General features: G+C 48.2%; 8 protein-coding genes across 8 annotated transcripts; 4 read left to right on the plus strand and 4 right to left on the minus strand.

The window, feature by feature from the left end:
• Positions 1-212: 212 nt before the first annotated feature.
• On the minus strand, positions 213-1,494 carry BO88DRAFT_486316 (uncharacterized protein; the record flags this gene model as incomplete). The annotated part of the gene is made up of 5 exons (XM_025712426.1): positions 213-485; positions 572-645; positions 714-1,087; positions 1,146-1,213; positions 1,266-1,494. The coding sequence occupies 5 exons, from the start codon at positions 1,492-1,494 to the stop codon at positions 214-216; spliced, it is 1,017 nt and encodes a 338-aa protein (XP_025565674.1).
• Positions 1,495-1,856: 362 nt separating this feature from the next.
• BO88DRAFT_486317 (MDR family MFS transporter) lies at positions 1,857-4,227 on the plus strand (the record flags this gene model as incomplete). The annotated part of the gene is made up of 8 exons (XM_025712427.1): positions 1,857-1,991; positions 2,071-2,085; positions 2,146-2,341; positions 2,419-2,638; positions 2,716-3,069; positions 3,121-3,236; positions 3,313-3,570; positions 3,821-4,227. The coding sequence occupies 8 exons, from the start codon at positions 1,857-1,859 to the stop codon at positions 4,225-4,227; spliced, it is 1,701 nt and encodes a 566-aa protein (XP_025565675.1).
• A 1,101-nt stretch (positions 4,228-5,328) lies between these two features.
• Positions 5,329-6,933, minus strand: BO88DRAFT_451554 (cytochrome P450; the record flags this gene model as incomplete). The annotated part of the gene is made up of 2 exons (XM_025710639.1): positions 5,329-5,765; positions 5,826-6,933. The coding sequence occupies 2 exons, from the start codon at positions 6,931-6,933 to the stop codon at positions 5,329-5,331; spliced, it is 1,545 nt and encodes a 514-aa protein (XP_025565676.1).
• Positions 6,934-7,377: 444 nt separating this feature from the next.
• BO88DRAFT_486318 (cytochrome P450) lies at positions 7,378-10,010 on the plus strand (the record flags this gene model as incomplete). The annotated part of the gene is made up of 4 exons (XM_025712428.1): positions 7,378-7,448; positions 7,526-8,674; positions 8,780-9,103; positions 9,936-10,010. Exons 1-4 carry the CDS (start codon positions 7,401-7,403, stop codon positions 10,008-10,010), a joined length of 1,596 nt encoding a protein of 531 aa, XP_025565677.1. The 5' UTR covers positions 7,378-7,400.
• A 372-nt stretch (positions 10,011-10,382) lies between these two features.
• On the plus strand, positions 10,383-11,724 carry BO88DRAFT_423679 (uncharacterized protein; the record flags this gene model as incomplete). The annotated part of the gene is made up of 2 exons (XM_025708665.1): positions 10,383-11,596; positions 11,682-11,724. 2 exons carry the CDS (start codon positions 10,383-10,385, stop codon positions 11,722-11,724), a joined length of 1,257 nt encoding a protein of 418 aa, XP_025565678.1.
• Positions 11,725-13,539: 1,815 nt separating this feature from the next.
• On the minus strand, positions 13,540-14,305 carry BO88DRAFT_403162 (uncharacterized protein). Its single transcript, XM_025706296.1, has 2 exons — positions 14,125-14,305; positions 13,540-14,063 (listed from the first exon to the last, which is right to left on the minus strand). Exon 2 carries the CDS (start codon positions 14,053-14,055, stop codon positions 13,852-13,854), a length of 204 nt encoding a protein of 67 aa, XP_025565679.1. The 5' UTR covers positions 14,056-14,063; positions 14,125-14,305; the 3' UTR covers positions 13,540-13,851.
• A 1,957-nt stretch (positions 14,306-16,262) lies between these two features.
• On the plus strand, positions 16,263-18,137 carry BO88DRAFT_478815 (uncharacterized protein; the record flags this gene model as incomplete). The annotated part of the gene is made up of 5 exons (XM_025712026.1): positions 16,263-16,591; positions 16,648-16,849; positions 16,905-16,946; positions 17,000-17,148; positions 17,210-18,137. The coding sequence occupies 5 exons, from the start codon at positions 16,263-16,265 to the stop codon at positions 18,135-18,137; spliced, it is 1,650 nt and encodes a 549-aa protein (XP_025565680.1).
• Positions 18,138-18,256: 119 nt separating this feature from the next.
• BO88DRAFT_442356 (Zn(II)2Cys6 transcription factor) lies at positions 18,257-20,827 on the minus strand (the record flags this gene model as incomplete). The annotated part of the gene is made up of 4 exons (XM_025709946.1): positions 18,257-18,984; positions 19,043-19,334; positions 19,390-19,783; positions 19,879-20,827. The coding sequence occupies 4 exons, from the start codon at positions 20,825-20,827 to the stop codon at positions 18,580-18,582; spliced, it is 2,040 nt and encodes a 679-aa protein (XP_025565681.1). The 3' UTR covers positions 18,257-18,579.
• Between the last annotated feature and the right edge of the window lie 616 nt (positions 20,828-21,443).

The following is a 21,443-nucleotide window of genomic DNA, read 5'->3' on the forward strand; positions in this document are numbered from 1 at the left end:
ACAGAGGACGCTTCAAGCGGTCTACCATGCAGAAGCAGGCTGCATACATCCGTGCTAAACCAAAACATCGAAGTCAGACTAAGACTGAAAAGGCAACTCGTCTTCTACCCGCAATCGGGGTCCGCTTTCCGTCTGTCCCTTTCCGCGCTCACAAGCACAGGCCTCATAATCCCACAAGTGAGAAAATTAGTGCAACTTTGCCACCCGATGAGACTAGACCTCCTCCCCGGAGCGTTTTGTCAGCTCGGTAATGGACTCTGTCGACGCCCCGTTGGAGGAAGGATAGTGCCTGTTATTCCTGCCAATGTTGATTGCGGACCCCTTCGAGTCATTGACGCTCCTGCTAGAGCGGAATAGGCTTGAGAGCTGATAGAAGCTGTCTAGTCGCACGTGGCGGAAGAAATACGGGATGGCTGGAAGGCAGGAGCAAATGGAGGCGAGAAGAGGCTCCATAGCGTTAAAAATGAGGGCCGGGGCGATGGCATCTACAATAGGTTATACATATGTTAGATAAAGCTCCTGCGTAAGAGTTGGAAGAGCTTTGGTGGTAACATGAGATTCAAAGGCTTACACAAATCCGATTTGTGGCTTGTGCCGGGTGCACCTTGAATGTAAGCTATCTTCAACAATGCCATCAGCGTGGCGCTACGTTACCAATTAGCCCGGGTTCCTCGAGTGTGAATGGTAAAACTAAATAGAAGGATATGACTTACATGAGTCCGATAAAAAACGATATGCTCACGGCCAGCTTTTTGCGGGCGGCAAGATGAAGATTCCAAATGATCCGCTGCGGGAGGCAAAACATCATCACGTCGTGAACGGCGTTCAATATACTGGCGGAGTATTCGAGTTTCAAACTTGAGCTACAGTTTTCACTGAGACTCCACTGGCTCGAGAATGGTCGGCACTGAAAGCTGTAGGCGAAGATTAAGGCAATCGCCCAGAGTACCATCCAGCAAGCCAATATATAGATGCAGATATGGAAGCTGCGCGGAGCAGTAACGAAGATACGACCCAGAAGCGCCAGGATCGATAACTTTATGGTTGTAATGGACATTGTGTATGAGTACAAGTTGACTACTTCCCACTATGTTCCTGTCAGCTGCAATAGGTCTCTGTTTGTTGACATTTTCGCTGATACTCACCTTCATCTGCATGATGGACTCATGGGTAGTCACGGTTATGCTATGCCGACCGATACCATTGGCGACCTCTGTGGTTGCGATCAGTACTCTAGTGAGTCGGTTGCAAGCGACTGTACTGACCTCCAAGAGTGGCACTTATGAACGGTATCAGAAATATGATGCCTGCGATAGACAGATAGTCGTCCAGACTAGGCATCGTCTTTTGTAGTCGCCGGACGGCCAAGCGAATCACCACCAGGATGATTGCGATGATATAAAATGTGATAACAACACCATAGCAAGCAGGCTGTCGTGTCTCATTGATGTGAGCCTTCTCATAGGCGATCTCGCTTGGGGAAAGAGTGGACATGATTATAATGTAAGAATAATACTAGATCTGGAAGGTGAAGGAAAGAACACGAGTGCGGGCTCATCTAAATAGATATGTCCTTCAGACTCTCGCCAGGAGTTTGGCTAACTGGCGGAGCCTGAGCTGATGCATGTATATGCAGGTCGACTTAGTGCTCATTGGGGGCGGACGGAGTCTCCTTGTCGTAGGTCTAAAAGTTTCTTTGTACCCGATCGACCCGTCCGCACAGTCTAAGCCACAGATAACCATCCTCAGTCATCAGAATTCTACAACCACGCTCTGAAAACTTTCCATATAATCCCCACACATTGATCACTGGTTCTTACTGCTCTACATTATTATTTTTTCGCATATCTTTCGCGATGGCCAGCATTGACAAGTCCAGCGGTGACTGTTCCCCCTCCCTCGAGAAAAAGGACAAGCTCGTGGCGACAGGGCGGATGTCCAAATATCAATTCATAGTCACCATACTAGCCCTTCTGCTTGCAATGCTTCTGGTAGGCATTCGGCTTCCCTTCTTTACAAAAACAGATTACAGTTGAGATTCTGGACTAACGATTGTATGATCACATTAAGACTGCCTTGGATCTGGTACGTCGAGATTATCATCTTTCTCTTTGCACCCAGTTCCCGTTAATACCCTGCCCACAGACAATTATCTCCACGGCCGTCCCACGAATTACACATGATTTCCATAGCCTCAACGACGTAGGCTGGTATGGCTCGGCTTTCTTCCTCACAATGTGTTGCTTCCAAACATTCTGGGGCAAGCTGTATCGATACTGTCCGATAAAGTACATTTTCATTACGGCAATCTTGAGCTTCGAGTTGGGAACACTTGGGTGTGGTATGTCTGCCTCTCTCTCCTGAATGTCTTTTTTCTTTTTTTTTTTTTTTTGGACAAAGATTCTAAGCCAGTACCAGCGGTGTCCAAGAACAGTGCCGGATTCATTGCTGGCCGTGCAGTCGCGGGCTTTGGTGGTGCTGGTGTGATATCGGGCACTTATATTATTATAGCCCACATTGTACAACCTGAAAAAGTTCCGATTTTCTACGGCCTGAATGGCATCATTTTCACAATCGCAAGTGTTGCCGGCCCCTTGATTGGAGGGGCCTTCACGTCCAATGTGACTTGGCGATGGTGGTGAGTAGTAATGGCTTCTCTAGGCCTTGCAGACACTCTCCAAGAACTAATATTGCAATCTGTCCTGTTTCATCTAGTTTCTACATCAATCTTCCTCTTGGGGGTGTGGCTGTTGCCGCACTTTTGCTGACTTTACGCCTCCCTCAAAGCCACCGACCGGCTCCTACGCCGGTGCTGGAAATTCTCCTCAAGTTGGATCTCCCGGGCTGCTTCGTCATGACTGGTGCCCTTATATGCTATCTATTGGCGCTGGAATACGGTGGAATTACCAAGTCTTGGAATTCGTCGCAGCCCATCGGCCTACTGGTCGGGTGGATCCTATTGACGCTACTTTTTGCGGCCGTGGAGTGGTTCCAGGGGGATGAAGCACTGGTTGCGTCGCGATACCTGCGTAACCGCGGCGTCTTTATGTGTTGCATTTTCGTATTCTTGTAGGTGAAAATTACTGGCAACTCAGTCACTACGCTAACTCAGCATGGTAGCCTCAACGCAGCCAACTATATCCGCGTCTACTACCTTCCTCTCTACTTCCAGGCGATCAAGAATGCCTCGCCAGAACGCAGCGGAATTCTCCTCCTAGCATATATAGTTCCCACATGTATGCATTTCCCTTCTCCCGATATATGTGCATCTCAACCAGATCCTGACTGTTGCGCTTCGGTTTCCCTGTACAGCCGTTTTCACGATGCTGGCTGGCGGCGTCCTCAATAAGGTCGGATACTACCAACCTTTCCTCCTCGCGGGCGCGGGTATAGTGACCATCGGCTCCGGTTTGATCTACACCTTGGACATCAACACCTCTTCCTCTAGAATCATCGGTTATCAGATCCTGGCTGGGGCTGGAGATGGGATCTGCGTTCAAGTCCCAGTGACGGCTGTGCAAGCATTTGTGGACCAAAAAGAGCTGGCCACGGTGACTGCCCTCGTTTTGTGTAAGCACCTTCCTCTTTCTTCCTAGTGTGTTTCACCAGCCCGTCTGCTTTTATGGAGACACTGGAGACACGGCGATCACTTTCTGTTACCCCATGCTTGCTTGTTTGTCCCTCCCCATCAATGTTGCCCGCCTGTCATCCTTTAATCCCAATCCCTACGTTCCGACTCTACTCCCTGCTTTTCAAGCACCTTGCTTTCTTTCTTTCTCTTCCTTTTTGCCTCCTATTTTACTGACCCTCACCAATCAAGTCTTTCAACTAGGCAGTGGCGTCATCGGGATCGCGGCGGGCGAAAGCATCTTTTCCAACCAGGTGATCCAGAAATTGGCCCAGTATGCGCCGGGGACATCGGCGACAGCAGTGTTGGAAGCTGGGGCGTCGGAGCTACAAAGCGTATTTGGCGAGGCAGAATTGCAGGGGGTTCGTCGGGCATATTTGGCCGGGATCCATGGTGCTTGGATTCTGACCCTGGCCCTCTGTGGGGCGGCAGTGGTGGCCGGTGTGTTGGCACCGCCGATCTCCATAGCTGGAAAGACCGGTGTCCGGCCTACTACGGAGGGTGATGGCGATAGCAAACACCGTCCCACTGATGAGATGGGCGAGGAAGAGCGTGGTGAGGTGGACGGGGCTGGGGTGTCTGATCGCAAAGCTGGCTGAGGAGTTCAGATTGTTGTTTCGGCTAAGCAGCGGAGCCTTCAGTAACTGGCAAAGGCACATTTGCCCAGTGGGATGAGTACGGAATTTACTTACCTAGTAGGTAGCTATCAGCAGATTGAAAGATGTGACGGTTGTTGCATGAACATGCAGACTATTGATGAGGAGTTGTTGACATGGCTTTGTGGGAGTGGAGTGGTAGACGTTGTCGCTTGGGCGGAATGGTGGGCGTAGTGCCATCGGTCCGATGTTGTTTAGGCGCTACGATGTAGAAGGCCGGGGCCAAGTCTCGGACTCTTGGGATAAAGAATTCCAATCAGTATGGCATATACTCCATGTCTCGCTAAGTGCAATTCGGCGGGGCTGCCTGAGAATCAGTCAGCCTGGATTGGCGGCTCAGCCATCCGATTCCGTAACCGGAGAGACCAACCCAGGGATCTGCATCCCCACACCCAGGTACTTTGTACAGGTTCTAGCACCCGATTCGTTGATCCTGCAAGCAGCAAACAGTTGGAAACTGGCACTAACGAACGCCAGTGGCCTGTATTCAAATTACAATATGAATATCCTCAGCATCCTCATGTTACAGAGTGTACACAGTATATTTACTAGCGTTAGCTCGGTGGGCTAACCGGCTATTCTCGCCAAATTTCGTGGATCGAAACTAATCAACATGCGCGCAGAGTTTTTTTAGTTTGTATCTCCGTGCTTCGCTTAAAAAGGGGGGAGGATTCAATCTACATGATCGACATATTAGGCTGAGTTGCCAACGTAAGCCACTTTGTGGGCAAGCTGATTGAGAGTGGGCGTCCTGCGGGGCTGACGCAAGGACACTGCGGGATGAACCCTAAAGGTAACTAGATAACCCATCCCGCTCACCAGGCCCACCATACGGGCTGTTGAGGGGCCCGCAGGACACTGCCCCCTTGGATTGTCCAACGGGCAATGCACAATCGCCATAGTCAACTGGAAAAATAAATGATTAATTGACTTAAACGTCTCCATTGAGTGAAGGAGCATCGGATTGGAAATGGCAAAACTAAGAGCGAGTGAAGGCTCGGTAACTACTAGCCCCTTCCTCCAACCATCCCCACCTGTCATGGCTCATGCCTCCCGCTTCCCTGCCACCCCCACGGGCTTACGCCGTCGGCGCAGCATCAGCTTAGCACTATGACTAGGAAAATTGAACTCGAATGGGTGGAGCCCCTTGGGACGTCCCGGCTGCTCGAGCTTGAACTCGAACTCGGTCAACAGCGTGCCGAGGACCATTTTGATAACATTCGAAGCCATGAAGCGCCCTGGACATGAATTCTGCCCGTGCCCAAAATGCAAGCTGGTTGGACTGGTCGTTGCGAACTGATGACGGTAGGTCTCGCTGCGGCTCTGACGTAACCTGTAGTAGCGCAGTCCGTCGAATCGTGTGGGATCCTCTACGCTGTCGTGCTGGATCGGGACGATAGGAAATTCGACGTGTGAGCCTGCCGGCAGGTGTAAGCCATCACTAAGCTCAATCTCGTCGGTAAATTGACGCTTGTATCCCACTAAAGTAGTACGTTAAAACGGTTAGGCTGAATTGCGCGAAGAGATGGGGTCATTCATACTGAGACTTGGGGGGTTCATGCGTTGAGATTCCTTCATGAAGCTGTCGAGCTTGCGCATACGCAGAAGGGTGGTCTTTTCCCATCCGCCATCAACCTCCAAGGCATCGAGGACTTCCTGGCGGAGCTCATCCTGATACTCTGGGTAGGCACAAAGGTCGTACAAGGTTTCCGTCAAAGCCATGGCGGTTGTGTGGTTGGAGGCTAGGGAAAGAGCAAGTACCATAGACGCTAGCCGCAGCGGCTCGGCATCTTTGCCCTTGGCGGCTTCAATGAGATACTGAAGCACGTCTGGAAACTCGGATTTGCCCTTGCGTTGGATCTCATCACGGCGCTCCGCGTATATCTGCTTTCTGTAGCGGATGTATGGCAGTAGAATACGTTTTGCGCGCCAGAAGCGCCACGAAATCTCCCACGAGCAGGGCAGCAACCAGGAGGCAAGCGTCTTAAACCCATAGGGCACCAGTCGGATGGAGATAGCAGTAATGAATATGTTATTGAGGTAGCCCTCGGCCGAGGCGACCCAGCGATTGTCATCTCGCAGCTCATGGCCGCCGAAAATGCGAGCTGAGATGCGTCCAACGATCCGGTGGAGAGTGTGGAATGCTGGGACGCTTGTCCATTCATCCTCGCTGATGTTTGGAGGTAGCTCGTGTGCAAAGGCCACATCTAGCTCCTTTCGCACCGTTGGTATTAAGATCGCCAACTGTGGGTTCACCTTCCACTTGAGCACATCGACGAACAGGCGTGTCGAATTCAGCACATCCAGATGTGTGTATTTGCTCTGCATGTTGTCCAGATTTGCCTTCATTGCATTTGCGCGATTTGGAGGCAGCTTGCGGATCTCCTCTAGGTACTTCTGAGGCAGCACGATGACATCGTTTCCAGTGAGCTTCCACGGCCTGTTCTTGTACTTCGTGTAACCCTCGTGCAAGATCGACTTGGCCGAAAAGAAAAACTGAAACCGAGCCAACCAAGCATACTTGAGTCCAACGAAAGGGGCACTGAAGGCGGCATTTCCAACCTTTGTGCGGAGCCAGTGTTGGATCACAAAGTATATGAGTGACAGACCGGCGATGGTAACGTAATACCGGAACGTCTGGTCGATCATTGATGGAAGGATTGATTGAATCATCGTGAACCGCAAAAGAACAATTTGGAATGTCGAATCAAGAATGGGGTGATAATGATGAGGATCAAGAGAGTCGTTGGAGTGGTCAACGTAGGGCAAGCCGAAGGCTCTTATCGCTCTTGGATTCGGAGGAGACCATGCGAGGCGCTTTCGGGACCGCGAAATTGGTTGTTTGTAGCTTTCTTTCCCGCCACGCTAACAGTGACACTAAATTCTCACCCGCATGGAACAGCCACCTAACGGTGGGTGAATTGTATAGGATTATTTGTAATGCATGTCTGTGGAGACGACGGCGGAATTGAGTTTAGGTCATGGGCCTGTACTTTTGGGGGCGGCCTTTATTAAACAAACGGCACCTCTTCCCCTGCAGGCGCTGCCTCCTCTGTCGGTCCCAATTCCTGTGACTTCTTACTATCTGGTGTTGTAGCTGAGTGCATGTTGAAACCATGGCAATCCCGTCGTCCATCACTGCCACCCTGATCACCCTGCTCCTTGTGAGTTCAGCCGTCCCCAGCCCTGATGGGGGCCGAAACCACGAAGAGTGTCCCCTTCTCTGACCCACGCCTTCTAGCTTCCCATCCTCTTGGCCCTGAAGCGGCTTTACTTCCACCCGCTATCTCGGTACAATGGACCGCTTCTCTGGGCCTTAACCCGTGTGCCGTATATGCTAGCATTCCGGAATGGCAAGCTAGCCCACAAAATAAAATCGTTCCACGAGGTTTATGGCGAGACCGTCCGCGTTGCCCCAAATGAGGTGTCCTTCATCAACCCCGACACCGTCAAGGACATCTATCAGCGCCGACCGAGTGGCGGCGGATTCAAGTCACTTCCCAAAGATCCTATCCGCCAGGCACCTCCAAGGCCAGGGCAGCCCATTAGCATTCTCGATGCGGGCGATGCTGACCACACACGACTCCGCAAGGCCTATGCGGCCGCCTTCAGCAGCCAGGCCTTAAGCGCCCAGGAGCCGCTCGTTGCCAGCTACGTCGACAAGATGATCACCCAAATGCAGTCCCAGAGCAAATTAGCTACGCAAAGTGTTGATCTGCAAGAGTGGATCAGCTTCTGCACCTTTGATATCGTCTGCAAGCTAAGCTTCGGCGACGATTTTGGCTGTTTGGACAATCAACGCTACCACGAATGGGTGGGCCAACTCGTCTACTCGCTCAAAGCCAAAGTCCAGCTAGCCTCCTGCCGCTTCTATCCCTGGTTGTTCAACTACCTCGTCAAGCGCCTACCCAAGTCTGCGGGAGTCCTCATGGCCCAGCACCAAGCCACAACCAAGGAAAAGGTGAAGCGCCGGTTGCAGCAGCTGGAAAGCGATGCCAGTACGGGAGGAAATGATGCCGCAGGGGTTATTAGGCCGGATTTCCTAGCACATCTTCTGCAGCAGCAATCCCGCCGGGAAATCTCCGAAGACGAGATGGTAGTGAACGCTGCGACCCTCATCGTTGCTGGGAGCCACACACTTCAAACCGCCATCACTGGCATTCTCTTCCACCTCCTTCGAAATCCAAAAACAATGGATCGCGTGACGAGCGAGGTGCGCGGTGCATTTCTCTCTGCTGATCAGATAAATGTGTCCACCCTGCTCAGGCTCCCCATACTAGAAGCAGCGATCAAGGAAGGCATTCGCCTCACCTCCCCCGTGCCCCTGGGTTTAACTCGACTGGTTCCCATTGGGGGCCACACCATTAATGGGGAGTATTTCACAGAGGGGGTAAGTCAATTTTGTTGGCACCTTTCTCATTAATTGCATGCCCGCTCTGGCTTAGAACGGAGAATGAGACAATCTAGACTCATAGAAGCTAACGATGAATTACAGACCGTTGTCTCCTACATGCAATGGGCTGCCAATGTCTCCCCACAGAACTATACCGACCCTCAGGCCTTCCACCTTGAGCGCTGGCTCAACTCGCGCCAGTCGGTTTCATCTCCGCCGAATGACCCCTTCGAAAAGGACCGGCGGCATGCTACGCAACCATTCCTACAAGGCCCCCGGGACTGTATTGGTCAGAATCTGGCACGCATGGAGATCTTCCTTATTCTAGGCAAAATTCTGTATCACTTTGACATGCAGCCTGAGGGGCCCCTCGGACGCTGGGAGGATCAGGAGACATATGCTGTCTGGGTCAAGACCCCACTGCCAGTGAATCTGAGAAAAAGAGAGGACATGAACTGAGTGTTTGTTTTAAAAACGGATCCAATCGGACTCTACCGTATGGTGAGGCTGTGGCATTTCTTCTAGTAAGAATAACCACTTGTCTGAATTAATCAATGACGCCAATCATCTGTAGTCCATACAGCCAAGTACCTCTGGTGGTGTCATAGGGATCTTCAAAACGCGTGTCATATGACATAAACCACGATCGCGCGGCTCATCCTGTTATACTATCTTAAAAGCACTTTCTCAATTTCACATATCCCAGTCATATATAGGGTATCAGACTTTGTCAGTAACATATGAATGATAGGTCTGAAAAACCTTTTTCTATTTTTCTTTTTCTTTTTTTATCTCCAGATACATACTATCAATATGAGCTATCTTCATTCCATCAATAATAAATGAAATATTTAATTACTGATTTATACGAGATGTTCTCAAAATCTTGGAGATCATTTATATCTTTTTCCTGATTGTCGATCACTACATATATTCATATACACATAAGGATCTATTGTCTGTGATACAATTCTTATATCTGTTTTAAAAAGTTAAATATGATTCTGTATATTATTACAAGATGGGGCCACATGATTGTGGTTCACGTTGTACTATGCTGTGATGACCAAGGTCTTGAGTATGAATAATTACCTTTTCAAGAGCGTTGCATTTCGACAACAACTATGATTGGCTCGTTGGAAGTAGCAACACCACGGTTTTTCCTTGCAGATCATAACATTCTCAATAAGGACGAGCACCGATTCTGAGTAGCACACGAGACCTTCACCACTCCGCCAAGTCGCTGACAATTGGGCAGACGACAAGCCGGATTGCCGCTTTTGATTCAGCACCTAACATCATCGAAGAGGCTAGAACTAAATATGGAATTTGAGATATAGGACTTCATGTCTGTAGCCATCTAGAGACATTGGACATTGAGTCCCTTACGGGACGCAAACCCAAGGGTCTCCTAATTAGTGATGGTGCTTCACTAGTGACTAGTACTTGGATCTTGTGTGGCCAGGAGATTAGTTGTGGTTATTATCAGTTCTTCTTTGGACCCAGGAATGCAACAAAGGCCTACAAAGTTTACGATTATCAGCTATGTCAGCGCCAGTCCATATACTCATATAAAAGAGGAAGCGCAGAACAGTGAATGCTAAACCGCTCTTCAATACCACTGTCTTATTCCAACTGACTCGAAATGTCTGCTAGAAATGGAGATCAGCAGGATTTGCCGCAAGAAAGGTTTTTAGAGACGACGATGCAGCCTGCCCAACCTGTCAAGCAGTTGACACCTTATTTCTGGGGCAATAAAGATGTCCCAGAACCTCTTCCAGTAAGCGGATATGAAGAATGTCGGAATCTAATGGGTGACTGTTCCCTTCTTCGACTGGACGGGATTGTGACTTGCGGTTTGGAAAAGCTGAATTCCGTTTTCAAGGCGATAGATGAACATGGGGGATCAAAGATTCCACATCGTCATCTAGTTGATCTCAAGCTATCGCCAGAACTGCAACAATGGCGAACGGATCAACATCGTGCTGGACGTGTATTGCCATCTAAAGGCAGCGGCTTGGCACGAGTGCCAGACAAGGTCATCGAACTTCTAAATGCACAGGACTGGCCTGAGCCGCTGTTAACTCGGGCCGCATTCTTCGGCTGTGGTCTGTTCAATATGCTGTGTGGAGCCTACGATGCCCACACACTCTACTCGAATTATTGTCTTGACATGATTTTCTATTGGGAGCATGCCTATCATCATGTGTTTCCAGACTTTGTTAGCACCATCGAACATGCGATCCACGACCCTCATGCGCTAGTTACGCTAGGCGGCAGAGATCGAAGGACCGCCGCAGGTTTGGCCCTGCGATACATGAGAGAAAAGACATCGCTAGAAGAGCAATACGTCACACACCTCTCGGGTAAGGTAGCACGGGTCAATCGTGACCAAGCGCTACCTTTATGGATTTGCGAGAGTTCTATCTGGCCATGTGGTGTTGAGGCAATAGCACGCGGCTTCGATTGTGCGGCTACAGCACATGACTTGATGCAGAGTGTTCCATTAACCGACATCGTGGACGTTGGATCTGATCTTGTCAATTCAGAGCTACTAAATGCACTGTTGAATACAGCAGATATTTGCGATGCTGGGGTCATTACTGAGGAAAACCTGAGATGTGCCTATGATGCATGTGTACAAAACAGTGCAAGGATGTTGACTGAGCGTTGGTCTGACCCAAGCGCTAAGATATGCATGGACCTTTACGTCTGGCATATCCTCAATGATCGGCATAACTTTCTTCGCAGGGCATTGCTCGGCTACCACAAAGTGCGGAAGACATATACTGAGCAGAGGGAGGCTGACTTTGGCGAAACATTCGATCCTGATTACCGGACGACGGGTTTCAGTCGACCTCTTCAGAGTCCTTGCGATGGGCATGAATACTGCGATCATGTACAAAAGCGATTGAAGTCGTGGGATGATCCCAGTCTTTCGTATTTATGGTGGTTGCTATCACCAGCGATACTGCAATATGCCTCAGCCGGTGTTGTTGATGAGGACAAGGAACGGAACCTGGTTGAATGCCTTTCAGTGGCAATAGCATCAACATACTCAGCGGGACTGGTCAGCGAGATGACCTGGTTAATAGCCCATGCCTGTCAGCATGCACTCCAGGTCAACTACTTGTATGAAGCTGCAATGTTTGGCAGCTTGTTAGACGATGGCAGCCTCCAAGGAAAGTTGGATCGGGGGTAAGCAAGATTGACCTAATATGTTTATGTGGGTATGAAAATTCACGCGCTAGGGTAAGCAGTAATGGTCAGATGTATTATTGCGACCCGCTATGTGCCTCTTTCCTTAGGGCATTCGATTGTGATTTCATTTTACTTGAGTTTGTGTTTCTATTTCTGAATTTGGAAAGCCTGTGTCAGTTGGTTGGGAAATTCGCTGCTTAGTAGCCCCGTACCTCGTCATGACAGGTGGCCTTTTTATGCCAGTGCTATTTCTATGGATTTTTGATAAGTTTACATTGATTGTTGCATACGATGAAGTCATATGGTGATGGCTAAGCAGTAATGACCTTCAACATCACACGTTTTGGAGTGTTAGATACATGGATTCACCTATTACACACACGGTGACCATCATCAATACACCAAAGGAAAATACTACCATCCTAACTGAAGCTATAAGTCATGTAAATAACTTCCTCTCCGGCTTTATTCATCACATGTCTGCTACATCATCTGTCCACTACAAGGTTCTGGCGAAGTGCCCCTATTTCCACACTGCAACGGCTTTTGTGCCACATAATAACCAGATTACTAAACCAAACAACGACTCAACCTCGCAGAATCAGGTTTATTCTTTACCTGTCGACGGTGTTATATTCATGTTAGATAACTGCCTGACAAACTAGAGCTAATGTTACACAATCTTATGGCCTGCATCATACTAATTGTTCAGGCTACAGACACTAAGATGCCTACGTTTTGTCCGACATGACTGAGCAGGAAGCTTCAGACAGATTACTCATTTGTCGCGTATATTTATACAGTGGTTACACAATGCGACCTTCCCTATCGCTACGGAAACCATGATCAAAAATATATTCTGGTCTCCAGGTATGTGCCACCTTCGATGTCATACTCTGGTCAGGCCGGTGGGTTAAAGACAGCATTACCCGCAACAACTACAGTGTTATTGGGACAGAGGTCAGAGATGTGATCAATACTTGTACGAATTACCGCAATACATGCATCCATGATCGGTTATCATCGTATATCATCGACTCTTATGAGGTCTACTAGCTTTCTCTTCAGGTGGGCCCCCTGGTGCCACACAGCGCATGTATCTGCACTCTCCGATGAGTAAGACTTTGATTGTCTGGGTGCCGAACCCTTAGGTTCCCGACGTTTGGAAATAATGCGTGTGGTACTATAGATCTTGACAATGGCGGCTGACGAGTCACACAACAGGAGAATCATTTAGTTAGGCGGAAGTTTAGAAAGCTGTACAAATGTTGTCTACGCAGGAATAAGGAAGTTTGGAAGAGCCTACGTACTTGGTAGCAAGGACCGCTTCTTCATCCCTCGGTCTGCATTCCTTCTCCCTGTCCATTGGGGCAATGATTGACCCAAGGTTCCTTATCAGTCGGATCCGACTGATACGAACCATCTCCGTCCAGATGAACCAAAAGGGGTTCGTATTTTTGGATACACTGGAAAGACCCACATTGACCAATGATGCGCGCAATATCAATGCCCGCATTATACTACCTTACGCCTATCGGTTTATTACCCAAGGGGGGCTATGGGTGTGTCTTTAACCAAGGCCGACCGGACCGGAGTTCACTCCGATCATCGCGGCCGTATGCGAACCAAAAAAAAAAAACCTTCAATTTCTGCGGCGGTCATTTCCTCGAAAAATGATGCATCGTAGTTCAATTAACACATTGCTTGCGTCGCTCGTCCGTCAATTCAAGAGTGGCTAATGTTACAAGCTCTCGACTTTCAAGGCAGTACTACATCGCTGTTTCAAATCTGGAAAGTACAAGACACTCGATAAGCTCATTGTAAGACCCCTGTACATTGTCCTCAGTATATATTTTCGTTGGCTCATGTAATCCGACATTACTATCGAGAAGGAGGCCGTGTCTATGCCGCGTTTGATTAACCCAACTCGTCTATTCTATCGCCTCATTTCGCCGTAGTGATCCATCCATATCTTAAGCCAATCGTTCGTCAAGCTGCTTCCGGCTGTCATGCTGTAGCTGTTCGAGAGACTTTAGGACTCGGAGGTGCTCTTTCTTAAGAGCCTCGAATCCGTCATCGAGCTGCTTGTGCCATGGATACAGGACAAAAACTTGGAATGCGAGTGCCGATGATGCCACGACAAAGTTTGTCAATGATATTCCGCGCGTCACAATCATCTTGCTGTCTTCGCAAACCTTTAGAATAGGCCTTTTCTTAGAAGTCTGACTCGCAGATAGAGAACTTACATTAGACTGGAGTGGAGATCTTGGATTTTTGCAACCCCAACGGGAGTTGATGGGTTGGAAATGAAGGGGCAAAAGAGTACAGGTTATAAAACACAACTGTCCTTCGGAAGAGTGTTTTCGTGTGACTGGGGCGGAATGAAAAGATCGTGGAACATGGAATAAGAGGTGATTTTGGATCAAGGAGGTTCGGCGGCCCCTTTCAATTCCCTCGACAATATCGGAGAAGTAGCCGATCCCTAGTCCCGATTAGTGGTTAGTCACTGGTGGCTGCATCTGCGCATCCCCGAAGATGATCCTCGGGCATTGAGCACACTATGGATGCGCGATATAGGTTACTCCAGCTCTGTACTGGCTACTTATTGACGTGTGTATTCTATTTGTTTCTGTCAATGAACGTTCAAGGCATTCCGATCGAACTCCTCCAAGAGATGCGCCATCCTCTATCATGCTTAAAGCTCCACTACGTGTGTAGTTGATAACTCAATCATTGTGTCAGACCAAGTGTTAGGTGTCCAGGTAGCAGTCAGTTGTTTCAGGTCGAGAGACTGCACTGGGGGATGTACTATAAATATATGCGTCTACAGTAATTGAGCGTGCTAGATGGTTATCCATCAAAGAACAGAGTCAGCGCTAAGATTTATCCTGGGTCAGTCTAATATAAACATGATGTAATTGCGGAAATTTGACGGCTATCTGCTGTTGATATTATGAGAGCTTCACTAATCAATATGGTTACGACAGTGGTTGGGTAACTAGATTTTGTGGTGGTCCTCATCTTTAGGGGCCATTGTAGATGACCATTGGAGCCCGCCCGGACAGATGAGAGTATGTTACCATAATGGCAATATATTTATTTAAACTGGTAAACTACCTGGTTAGGTGTTTCTTTGCCACATCTAAATAGTGTACCGTTTTTGTTGGAATAATCCTTTTTGCTCTTGAGCTTGTAGACCATTTCCTTGGAATCTTGACAGAAGATATTACGGGAAATCACTCGGGGTATTAATAGCCATATAATCTTTCTATATACTACTAGTTGTCTAAAGCTCTAATAAATCCCACATATAAACTTCCTTGCTGCTAGATAATCCCAGATAGTTTGATCCAGCATGGACTTCGCAGTAGCTAAAGTAAGACAAATCTCACAGTTTCTATATACTTAAAGTATAGCTTGAACATATTTCCTCCAGACTAAGAAATGTGACACGTGATTTTTTCTCCCTAGTGTCAACCTAATTATGGAGGAAGAGGATTATACTTAGCAATCTATGTAATCATCTTGGGTAACATCAATCAGAATTGGTTTGCCTCATTTCGTAGCATTATTTTGCGATCCTCGCATGATTTGAAATGATAGCGGCTAGTTTTTCCTTTTTCTGTCGACCATGGATTTGGCCTACGCCAACTATTCTGAGGACGTTGCAGTACAAAAGCACTTGTATCACCCGAGAATCTTCGAAGAAAGCAGCTATTTAAGAATACGAAAGCAGCTGTAGGTATAAGCAGCGGATGAAATCTGCTAATGTTCTCTAATCAAGAATCACACAGGAACATATTGATAGCTAGATTTCTTTGTTCGGTCCAGTCGCGGTTGAGGTCATGTTCATACTACTAAAATAGGCAGTAACTAAGAATACGAGCAGGCAGTAAAGCTGATACGTTGGTGATTGATTTGCACAGCCGCCTGGGAGACATTTATACATTTAGGTTCCACTTGTGTGAACAACCAAACTCCCATTATACGGTGCTGTTCAATTCTATTCTACGTTGATAATAAAATGCCAACGTGGGAAGTTTGGTAGTACGGTGACATATACACATGGTTAACGCTCACCTCGATAGCATGCAAGTTGGCAATAATTCAAGAAAATGCTTCATTTAGTGGGCACGGGATGGAATATCAGCTAACCCCATCGACCCTAGGCTTCGGAGTGTCGAATGACGACAGCAAGAAGGTTGGATTGCTCATTTGTCCTCTCGCCGACTGGCTAGCGGCGATTGATAGACCCACAACTTCCGACAGTGGCAATCATTAGTATTAAATGCATCCTCACATCCGGTAACATATATACACAAGAAAAGCTCGTTGACCAGTAGTAGATGGATCTCTAAGAGCACCGTTGCCTTCGCCCACCAAAATGTCATTTTTCGACGCCGAAAAGCTGCAACCCGGCAGTACGCCGAGTCCAATCCCTCCAGCTGGTCCTATGGATGGAGAGTTAGAGGACATTAGAGCGAATCGACTTGCTCGAAAATTGTCCCCTAGACAAGTTCAGATGATTGCCATTGGGGGTACTATAGGAACAGGGCTATACTTGGGAACAGGCAAGGCGCTCACAACTGGAGGACCAGCGTCAATACTGTTGGCATATACTATATGCGGTGCCATTGTTTTCCTTACCATGCTCTCTTTGGGAGAGATGGTAGCATTTATGCCTGTTGCAGGCTCGTTTTGCACCTTTTCAGGGTATGCCAAGCATCAATGAAAGCGTTGTTCTCACCTTTCCTGCTGACATTGAACAGGCGTTTCGTCGATGATGCGCTTGGATTCGCCTTAACGTGGAATTACTGGGCGAATGACGCTGTCTCCACAGCTTCAGACATTATAGCATTGCAAGTCTTGCTGGAATACTGGACGAAGCATTTCCCTGGCTGGGTCTTAAGCCTCATTTGCCTTGCGCTTGTTCTGACCCTGAATATCTGCTCAGTTAAGGTCTTTGGAGAGGTATCTTGTTGATAATGAAGAGTGAGATGTGACATTATATTGACCATCCCTCCAGATCGAATACTGGCTGTCATTACTGAAGGTCGTGACCATCATTGTATGTGCACAAGCCCGTCATTTAGATTCGTGCCTCCATCTTATGTCATTTAGGTCTTCATCATTGTCGGGATTGCTGTGAACTGTGGCGCTAATACTGACCAAACATACCTGGGCGCTAAATACTTTTACACCGGGGACGCGCCCTTTGTCGGGGGGATTGGAGGCTTCGCTTCCGTTTTTGTGACAGCTTCCTTCGCTTAGTAACCCTCACATGTCTGGCCCAAGTGAATTTGGATGATGATCGCTGATTTTAAGTGGTAGTGGCGGAACCGAAAATGTGGCCGTTACAGCTGGCGAGACACGGAATCCATCTCAGACGTATCCTCGTGTCATCCGCAATGTCTTCTGGCGCATTCTTCTTTTCTACGTGGTATCTATCATCATAATCGGTCTCGATATTCCTTACGATTATCCTGGCTTATCGACAGAGAGTGCTTCCACCAGCCCTTTCACCATTGTCTTCGACAAAGCCGGCAGTACCGTGGCAGGCAGCTTTATAAATGCTGTAATCATGACCAGTGCAATATCTGCTGCCAATCACGCCCTCTTCGCCGGCGCACGCCTTCTCTACACCCTTGCCATTACCGGTCACACCCCCGGTTCTCGTTTCTTGGGCCACCTTAACCGATTCAATGTCCCATGGGTATCGGTCTTTTCGACGGCAGCCATCAGTGCCCTCTGCTTCGGGGCAAGTAAGATCGGTGCCGGTCAGGTCTGGTCGTGGCTGCAGAACCTGGTGGGGGTATCAAACCAGATATCCTGGTTCTTCATCTGCCTGACTTCGCTGCGTTTCCGGTCCGCCGTCCGACATCAGAGCCTAGAGCACCTGCTACCTTTCAAAAACATCACGTATCCGTGGGGCCCGGCGCTCGCTGCCGGGTTGAATCTCTTTCTGGTACTCATTCAGGGCTGGAAATCCTTCAGCCCAAGGTTCGATGCCGCTGGGTTTGTATCATACTATATTGAAATCCCAATCATGGGCACCCTATTCTTGATTTGGAAGCTTTACAAGAGAACCAAGCTTGTTCCTCTTTGTGAGATTGACTTGGAAACAGACCGATACCAGCGGGAAGACAACGCCGATGATCGCAGCTTGCATGTCTCCGAGGGATGTCCGAACAATGGCCGGCCAAGGTGTATAACATGGTTGTCAGCTTTCTGCGAAGGTGTCAGAAACTGGATGTTTTGAAAGATTTAATCAATGTTAGGCTAGTCATGGTCAAATTACATAGAATGGTAATAACATCATGTATTACAACAAAGTATTAAAAGACTGGGGACTGAATTCAAATCAAACAGTAAAGCTCTGCTTCCCACAATGATCAAGTCGTACGTGCCAGAATACCGTACTGTATAAATCAATGAACAGCAGCGAGCTGTGGTATTTGTGCACCAAAGAAAGGCCCGTAAACTGGTGTCAAGGCCTCTAATTTACCCTTGAGCGGCAGTAGAATCTGCCAATGCAATCTGCAGACAAGGAACAGGTGTTGTACTCTTCGTTAAGCTTCTACCATGTGTGACATTCACGTCATTTTGTTGATATATACAGCTCGCAACATGTAAGCTCTAAGACCCGCAGCGACACCAATGCATACCTGATCATACCCAAAGTACTATCGGTACGGAAGGTTTCATTGGTTTAACGACGGGTGGCCAGCAAGATGGTGCCAGAAACTGAGTTCAAATTCTTGGAGGTTGGTATTGTCCCATAACCACCAGGATCCGTCATCTAGAGTTTCCCTTTGCACGGAGGCAGTTGGATGTTCAATTCGGTTATCTGAAGCGACCATCGTATTGTCCGAGGAAGGCATCATCATCCGATCCAGGATAGCCTTTATAGTTTGGGTCGCGCGAGCTAGCAAGGCATAGTTGGGTGAGTCTATATATACTAACGTTCCGCGTTCGATTTCTGCGGCAAGGATGCTTAGTTCTTGGAATATCTTGGAAAAGCTTGGTGTAAAGCTCTGGATGGCAAATGAGCGTTTGACAAGAGTTAGGCAAATCATTCCCGCAGCGGACAAGCCGTAGTATGCGACCTATGAAATCGTTCTCGTTAGACAGGACATTGCAAATTCTGATGCAAACGTAACCCACCTTCCATACGAGCGATGTGCCAGAGTTCACTATCTGGTCTTTGAGTAGAATGGTTTCCACTACAAGGCCCAGCATCTTCAAAGAAATATCGAGCAAGTCCGAGTCGGGCTCCGTAGACATAGGGCGGACTAATGCAAGTCTCAGAAGGAATTGGACATGTAGGTAGTTCAACTTCATATTAACCATGAAGTCTCGTTCTACTGGTCGTCGATCACAGGCCTTAAGGCCACATTCCAGCCGGCAGCTTCGAGGAACGGCATGCCATTGGGCCTGGATATCAGCCTCTATCAGCCTTATTGGGGTTAGTACCACACTAAGGGCTTTTGAACATGGAACACTCAACCTACCACGCTCTTCGGGCCCTTTCATCGTAATTGTCCTCGGTGAACAGGTCCAATATATCATCCTTCAGAATAGCACAGAGACCAGCCCATCTCGAATCAATAGCAAAGTCCAGCTTTTGAGTATTAAGCCAAACTGCTGGGCTGCGGGATGCCTCGTGGGAATTCGCATCATGATCACCCGGTAGGTAAAAATGACAGAACCTACGAAGGATTCGAGGTGGGCGGCCAAGAAAAATGGAAACATTTTTGTCGGCAGAGTATGCTCGACAGAAGGCGGCCTGACGCAGATCTCGTAGGAATGCAGAAGCTGCACGAAAGGATTCTGTTTGCTGTTGGTGGTAACCAAGGGCAAAAAGAGCCGCTGCGACATCCCCCAATTTCCTCCAGGACAAGTAGCCTGGAATCATATCAAATTAGTATTTAGTAATACAGGTGTAGCTGAGATTTCATTTTTCCTTCGTCTTTTGGGGGTGGAGAATCGGAATCACATACTTTGGTCGCCATCAACCTGCGAATGAGATATGAAGTTTTCGTAAGTTAGAAAAAGTTGAAGGTCATTCATACAGTCAAGGGGTAAACATAGATCCAAGAATTGATCCGAGTATGAGAGTGTCATCTTCTGAATTTTACGACGCTGTTGCTCCGAGCCATACATTGGTTCTGCATAAGTCAAGTCAATAGAGGCTCGACAGACAGCGGTACAGAAAAGACCCAAGGTCTCCCATCGCGCATGAGGCCCACAAAAGTTAGCACAGTATTCGTCCAATGTTGTGTCATGGTTGAGATGGAGAGGGCAGCGGGAATTGTAGAAGAGGCGCCTGGAAATAGTCGTTGCCGATGCATGTGTTCCATCAAAGTTTGAGATTAGATGAGAAGTTGTAGATGCGCAGGGTGTAGTCAACGGGCCAGCTAAAGCAAGATTGGTCCCCGTGGCTATCCATCTTCTGAAAAGCTGAGTAAACTGCGGAATCAATGAATCTCGGTGCAGTTCGAGGATTAGTTCGGCACCTTTGGCGATACAGGTATCGTCGAAGATATAGTCATCGGCCGGATTTGGGTGTGAGTTGATTTCAGTCGTGGGAGCCACTTCTGCGGTCTTCTGAATTTGCAATTGATCGAAGAACGTTGTATGACTCGACGAGCCTAGATAGCCTGGGTTGGGGTATTGGAAAGCTGCTGGAGGGTTGATTGTTTCATCGGCTGTGACTCTAGAATGATGAGCCTGATCATTCTCTTGCCTTCGCCAGTCTGCAGCCCGAGTAGATGGTCTTTTGAAAGGTCGAGAACGATAGGTACAATCCACACCTCGGCCACGCTCCCTGCACCGTGAGCAAACCGGTTTGTCATGGTCACAGCGCAGCTTTATCGCTCGGCATGGATCACAGGCAGGGAGCTTGCCAGCTTTCGCTGTTAGTCGATTCGATGATGTCGGAGTCGGCATTCTGGGGCATCAGTGACTGCACCGAATGCCACACCGCCCGCTGTGTGATTTTTTTCTCTCCGGCGGAAGCGGTTGTGATTTGTGAGACTCCGAAATTTACTCCGACTCCGAATTAGGGTCTCGCGAGCATTCAAATGGAGCAGTAGGATAGAAGGCCTACTTAAGATCATCGGTATAAAGTAATCACATAATTCAACTTCCAAATTACGACATTATTGCGCTCCGATACTAGCATAGTCAAGCCAAACGGCAAATCACACTTGTTTGTCTTCAATTAATGTTCTTAGGTCTCGATTCTAGGCAGGGAGTCGACAACCAAAGACTCGGCGGGAATATGACTAATTAATCAAGGACCAACAAGTTAACTAGTTGGTTCACATGATAGTGCCAACATCTTCAACCTTTTTGACACTATGGCGACTCACACGAGACGGTGGTAATTGATAGGGTTCAAACTGGACTGATAGTCTTTTACCAAAATTCATGGCGTCAACTCATCAGATGAGCGGGTCCTCTACACGTACGCCGGCGCAAAGATCTTGGGACGCCGACAGTGACGCCGACATCCCGATACTGACCCCGACATGCCGCAGTTGTCATTCCTTACAGAGAACTA

This window comes from Aspergillus vadensis (genome assembly GCF_003184925.1).
Source record: "Aspergillus vadensis CBS 113365 unplaced genomic scaffold BO88scaffold_5, whole genome shotgun sequence".
In the NCBI taxonomy this organism is placed as follows: Eukaryota; Fungi; Ascomycota; class Eurotiomycetes; order Eurotiales; family Aspergillaceae; genus Aspergillus; species Aspergillus vadensis.